The following is a 6,000-nucleotide window of genomic DNA, read 5'->3' on the forward strand; positions in this document are numbered from 1 at the left end:
TCAGTCCTGTTAATTAGGAAACAAAGCTCTGGTGGCAAGTTCAGCAGTCAAATGCTTCCAGTGTAGAAATGAGGAAAGGTATGATTTGTTCCTCTCCATGAACCCTGTTTACTTTTTTATATTTGAATTAGATCTGTATTTGCTGTAATAGGCTTGTGCAGAAGGTAGCATGTCTCATATGATTGCATGGTGTTGGTATTTTAAAACAAAAAGAACTGGATGTTTGTGGTAATTACTAGCTGCTGTTAATCACCTCCTAAATTATACATTATTTTAGGCATTACTTGACCTGTAAAGCTAAATGAGAGATGAAGAATGGAATCATAGATTGTAAACTTTAACCATAAACATTTATATCAGTCAGTTTTTCAGACCTGAATGTCAAAGTATTTTCTCCGAATTAAAACAACAGATTTTTAGAAGTAATTCTAAAACCTGGAGTCTCTCCTTTCTACTATTAAGATGTCTGTTGCTCATTGTGTGCAAGATTAATTAAAGAGAATACGTTCTTAAAATTAGGTGAATATTAAATGATAGCGTAAGGTTTCATCCAGCAGACAGCATCCTTACATCATCATTGTAAGTACCCTGTGGTTTTATGTTGCTAAGCACTCTAATCTAGAGTGGCCTATTACAAAGATATTAAGGGTAGAGGAAACCATCTGCCACACAATCTATCCATAAGGGTCAGAAATAAATAATTTAAAAGTAATTTATATATCTTAAAAACCACTTTTTCCCCTGTAATTACTGGACAGCAGATTGTAGAATACAGATGTTATGAAAATGCCACTGTTTTTGTAAACAGCGTGTGATCCATTGCCGCTTCAGGGTGGGTTATAGGATGCTGTTGTCATACCTGTTTCTGCAGAGGTCAGGAAGGAAAGTCTCACTGAAGCAACTGCACATGAGATTGAATTCCAATTAGTGCATTTTACAGCAAAGGGTATCACATTCATTGTGTCTGTGGTCTTTTTTTCCCTCTGTTTTAGGCATTTATTAACACTGCAAAGGAGATCTACGAGAAAATCCAGGAAGGAGTTTTTGACATTAATAATGAGGTAACTTTTAGTACTCTGTGCACTCTGCTTTTTAAAAGTACAAAATTCACCTTCCCTAGAAGACTGGGCAGTGAAAGATTTGTCTGTTCCATTTGGATGTCGAATTGTCTGCCATTGTGATAAAAATGGATTAAAATAAGTGACCCTATCCATCCATGAAGCATCGCAAAATAATATAAATCCCCAAAAGAGAAGAAAATCCACTTTCATCCACTTCTCCATATGGTGTCATCTGTTTTCAAAGATAATTTTCCACTATGTAAATGGGGGACCATGTTGATATGCCAGATGCACTCCATGAGCTGTCCAGTGTAGGGGAGGGATTGCTTTGAGAGTTACATAAAAGACTTTTGAAATGTTCCTGGTTTAGGTGACTGGATGCTGTAGGAAAAAAAAGATTAGCCATTTTGCTTATGCATATTATTGAAATTACAGATTATTGGGGCCTGTACCTTTGCTGTTTTGGGATAGGGGTGGAGAGCTGGAGAAAGGGGAACAAGAGCTAGTGTAACGTCTCTTGATGTTGAAAATCTTGCTTTGTAACACTAGTATTGTATAGAAATGTTAAGATTGTATAAGCTCTCTGTTAACAGTCTGATAGAAAATTTGGCCATGCGAGGTGATCAGTCTTTTCTGAAGATCAAGTTGGGTTTTTTTTTTTATCCTGCATGACCCTGAATGTTGTTGCTGAGGTGCTTAGTGAAACACATGTGAAAATCTGCACCACTGCTCTGTTCTGTTTCTGCTCTGTGGAGAGGTGTTCCTGGACTATCAGTGTAATGCTTCTCTTAAACATTACAGTCCTTGCAGGATTGTTCAGAGTAGGGAGGGAATTGGCAGGACTCAAATTAAGTAGCTTCGTGTTTTTCCACTAAGTATATTTCAACATGAAAAAATTGAGACTATTGAAAATATTACTCATGACTTCAGAGAGGAAAAAATGAGAAATTTCAGTAGTATGCAAAGTAGTGCATCAGGAAACTTGTAGCGAAATAAGACTTGAATAGTAATCCTCTAAACTAATTCTGACTGGAAAATGTGTGTGCATTTTGGTGAAACACTTCTTAAATTCAGTTCACTGATGAAAAATTTAAAATCGTCTTTCACATCTTTCCTGAAGAAAATGCAGTTGGTAGTGCAATATAAATTGGAGAGCATTCAGAGTGCCTGAAAAAGCATGCTTGTTGTATCTGTCGAGTTTCATATAGTAACTGACTGCTTTACTGTGCCTTACGGAGCTTTGATTGCAATATGCTGTCAAGAGCCAACAGTCCGTGCTACTTATTTGGCTTTATGCCAAGTCTGGCTCCTTGATTCCTCAAGAAGTTGCTATCAGCCCAGAGGGGGCAAAACCAATGAGCCATAGGGCATGCTTTTTATTAAAGAGGAGTCAAAGAGCGAAAAGAAACCACATCAGCTGCTGTCAATACTGAGCGAGTGCCAGAAACCCGAAGGCTACCACTGCTGCAGAACAACTGCCAAGCACCATAAATCTGAGATTTGCTGTGACGCAAAGTTTCCTTAAGAGCTTAATTTCTGAAGCTACTGTATTACTTTTCTCAAAGTGCTGTATTTTTAGGTAAAATCCACTTGAGGGAGTGAGGGTTAAGATATAAGTGTGTGATTTTGATGAATGAAAGAGCTACGCTGTGTGTGGGTTCTTGGCAAGTAGCCATGTCTTTTGGGATCACAGAAATTATTGATGACACAGAACACTCGTATGCCCTTAGCCTCTACAGCTGATTCAACACAGAAAGAAATGCTGTCTAGAGAGGAAAAGTTTTATATTAAACTATTAAACTAGTGGAGATTTTGGCAAGAGGGGAGAGGTTATACATTCTTAGCAAATGCTATGTATTTTTAAGCCATATGCCAAGTAGTATTTAAATACAATCCTTGCTCTGTGGTTTTTTTTAAAGAGTTTAAGCTACAGAGTGTAACATGGAGATAAAATTTAAATGAGAAGGAAGGCATCTTACTTTAAATAATATTTCATCACTAAGAACATGCTGGGGAAAAAATACAAACTTTGCTGTATTTATTGCATACATTAGGAGAACTTGTTATATGATCTTCTAAGGAGAAAAATTAGCTTTTCAAATATATTCTGAAATATTTACGCTGTGTATTAACTTCATTTCAGGCAAATGGCATAAAAATTGGCCCTCAACATGCTGCCACCAATGCAACACTTGCAGGCAATCAGGGAGGACAACAAGCTGGAGGAGGCTGCTGTTGAGCCTGTTTTTACTTTCTAGCTGCCTGGATGGGGCCTACTTACTTGTTTGTTCACCCTTCCCTCCCCCTGCCCCGCTCCTCCACTTCAATTCAACTGAGACATGAAACTTGTAAGTTGGTTTCCTGTTGCAGAAGACTTTATCCTTCAAATTCTTGTATAACTTTGAATAAATGGTTAATGTTCACTTAAAGACAGATTTTGGAGATTGTATTCATATCTATTTACATTTGATTTCTAGGTCAATTGATGTGATTATTTTTGTTAAATGTTGTCTTGTGCCCTTGACTACGAACTGAATTGTATTAAACACTACAAAGTCATCTGAGTATTTTAATCAGTTTGTGTAGTTAGGTTTCCCAGCTCCTGAGGTTACCTAATGTTTAATATCGTAGAGCTGTCCTCAAGTTTTTTGTCAATTTTCAAGGCTATGAAGAGAAGCGGAAGGACTCTTTTAATTCTGTATTTATCACTTTCTGTATATATAGTTTAATAACCTGCTTGGGTGTACTTGCCAAGCTAGAATTCTTTAATGCATTTGCATAAAATCTATACTACTTAGAGCTTGAAAACTACAGAAGCATTAATAGGAATTGCTTGGATGCTAAATTTTAAGCCTTTTTGACATTGTTAGCATGTTCATGCTCCCCTGTCATTATCCTGAAGTCCAAGAGAGATGCTTAATGTATATTACTAGAGGCTACATACGTGCTATCTATTTTAATGCCAAATGTTTGCTGTTTATCCACAATTTCCACAACACCTCTTCAGAAATGGATTAGCTGTTTGCCTTAACAAATACTATAGGTGAAAACAGAGTATGAATGAAAAGTAGAGGAGGAGTTGATAAATTTAAAATGGCACATTTTAAAAACGTTAATCTTCTCAATGGTTTTTTTCTTGTTTACCACTTGATTTCTAGGTATATTTTTCATGCAAGGACAGTTTTTCAACCTAAATGTATAGTGGTTGTGTAAAGTTTTCTTTTAGTGACAACTTGTAATCCTAAATATATGGTAAGCATCTTGTCTATTGTGAAGAGGGTGTGAAAATAAAATCTGCCAGTTTGGAAATCTTGATGAAAATCAAAACTACAAATGTTTTGTTACTTATTATGGTGATGGCTGGGGAGGGGCATACTTTTCCTCAAAAGAAAAGGTTGCAATACTGCAAAACAAAATCCTGTGTTTGTTTATTTGTTAAAATACAGAATGTTCATGTCACCTTTCATACAAATGTGCAAACAACTGAGTTTCCATCTCATCCTATATAAGTAATTGCAGACAAAAGGGTGACACTAATGCTAGGCCATGCTTCATGTACTGGGGGAAATAAAGGGGCTGGGGGCAGGCAATGACTGCAAAACTTTTGTCTTACTGGACCAATATTGACTGCAACACAACACTGGGGGAAAGGGATCCTCGTGTCACCCATTCTAATTGTCAGAACTTGAACATCCAGAGTGAATAAACTTCAGCCTGACGGGTGTAACATAGCAGTGGTTCTGAGATTAAATAAAATTTGAAAAAATGGTGTGGAACCTTTTGTTGGTATCTTGGAGAAGGGGGAACCAGTACAGCTTTATGTTAGTTGCTGACTTTAATTCTTTTTTAAGCATTTAAGAATATTTTCAGCAATGTAATATAATTGTGTCCAACTTCTAAATTATTAAGAGAGGTTACTTTCAGCTGTTACCTGTTTATTATACAAAGTTTGCATTTATAGCACACACTTACTGTTTTCAGTTGAAGTTTGAAAATTGTATGACAGTAAAAGCATAAGACTGAAGTACATGGATGACAAGGGAAAAGTGGCATGTCCTAACTAGCTCTTTACGAGAAGGAGTGAAAGAACAAGACTATTAACCTGAACTAACTACTTGAAGTTTTTTTCACTTGGCAGCGTTGTAGAATTCAGTTGCTTGAGATGAGAGAAAAGTGTACTCTTATGTAGCAACCTGAGCTTCATTACAAAGGGTAATAAATTTAGCCATAAAAATTGTCCATTAAGAGAGCAGGGAGGTGGTTTTGTACACTGCCCTGAGAAGAACAAAAATTCTTGCTGTTTTAAGTGGTGATGGTTTGAAAAACTGAAAGCTTCTGACAGTCTCATTTTCTGAAAACATGGAAGAGGTATAGAATTGCCCAGGAATCCAGGGTTGCTATAGTAAAGAGCCACCAGTGCTGCTTTTTGAGGGGTGAGAGGGGCAGGAGGAAATACGGTGTGACTTACTAAAGTCATGTATGCAATCAATTGCTGATCCTGCTGGTTTGGTCCTGGCTCACATGCCGGTCTTAGACTGTACATTATGTTAAGACTGTGGTACTTTCAAAGAGTAGCTAGAACAAAACTGAAATTTCCATGCATTCTGGATGGCTTTTTGTCACAAACTTTATGCACATGTAAACCTTTCGTTGCTACAGAAATCTCAGTATTTTTGCAGGGGTTCTTTTTGAGAAGTCCTGATGCTATTTTATCCAATTAGAATTTGAAAATTTTCCAGCATGGAACTTAGCAGGAGGGTTTACTTCTGAAACATATGCTTTAACAAGATGATTCTTTCACAGGTTTCAGTTTTACTTGTACATGAGTAACTGATAACTTGCTGAGATTTAGTGCTGAATTCCAGTTGCTTTTGTTGGTTACATTTTCACAACCAAAGAACCAAAACATGTAATTGTTTCCCAGCAATTTGTACAGCTG

General features: G+C 36.8%; 1 protein-coding gene across 1 annotated transcript in view; it reads left to right on the forward strand.

The window, feature by feature from the left end:
- RAB2A (RAB2A, member RAS oncogene family) overlaps positions 1-4,837 on the forward strand; it is a 43,150-nt gene extending 38,313 nt beyond the window's left edge. The window contains exons 7-8 of the mRNA XM_033058091.2: positions 993-1,061; positions 3,205-4,837. Coding sequence (XP_032913982.1) covers positions 993-1,061; positions 3,205-3,300 — 165 coding nt within the window. The 3' untranslated portion in view covers positions 3,301-4,837. The remainder of the gene's footprint in view (positions 1-992; positions 1,062-3,204) is intronic.
- Positions 4,838-6,000: the final 1,163 nt, after the last annotated feature.

The sequence above is a fragment of the Catharus ustulatus genome, chromosome 1 (assembly GCF_009819885.2).
Source record: "Catharus ustulatus isolate bCatUst1 chromosome 1, bCatUst1.pri.v2, whole genome shotgun sequence".
Classification (NCBI taxonomy): domain Eukaryota; kingdom Metazoa; phylum Chordata; class Aves; order Passeriformes; family Turdidae; genus Catharus; species Catharus ustulatus.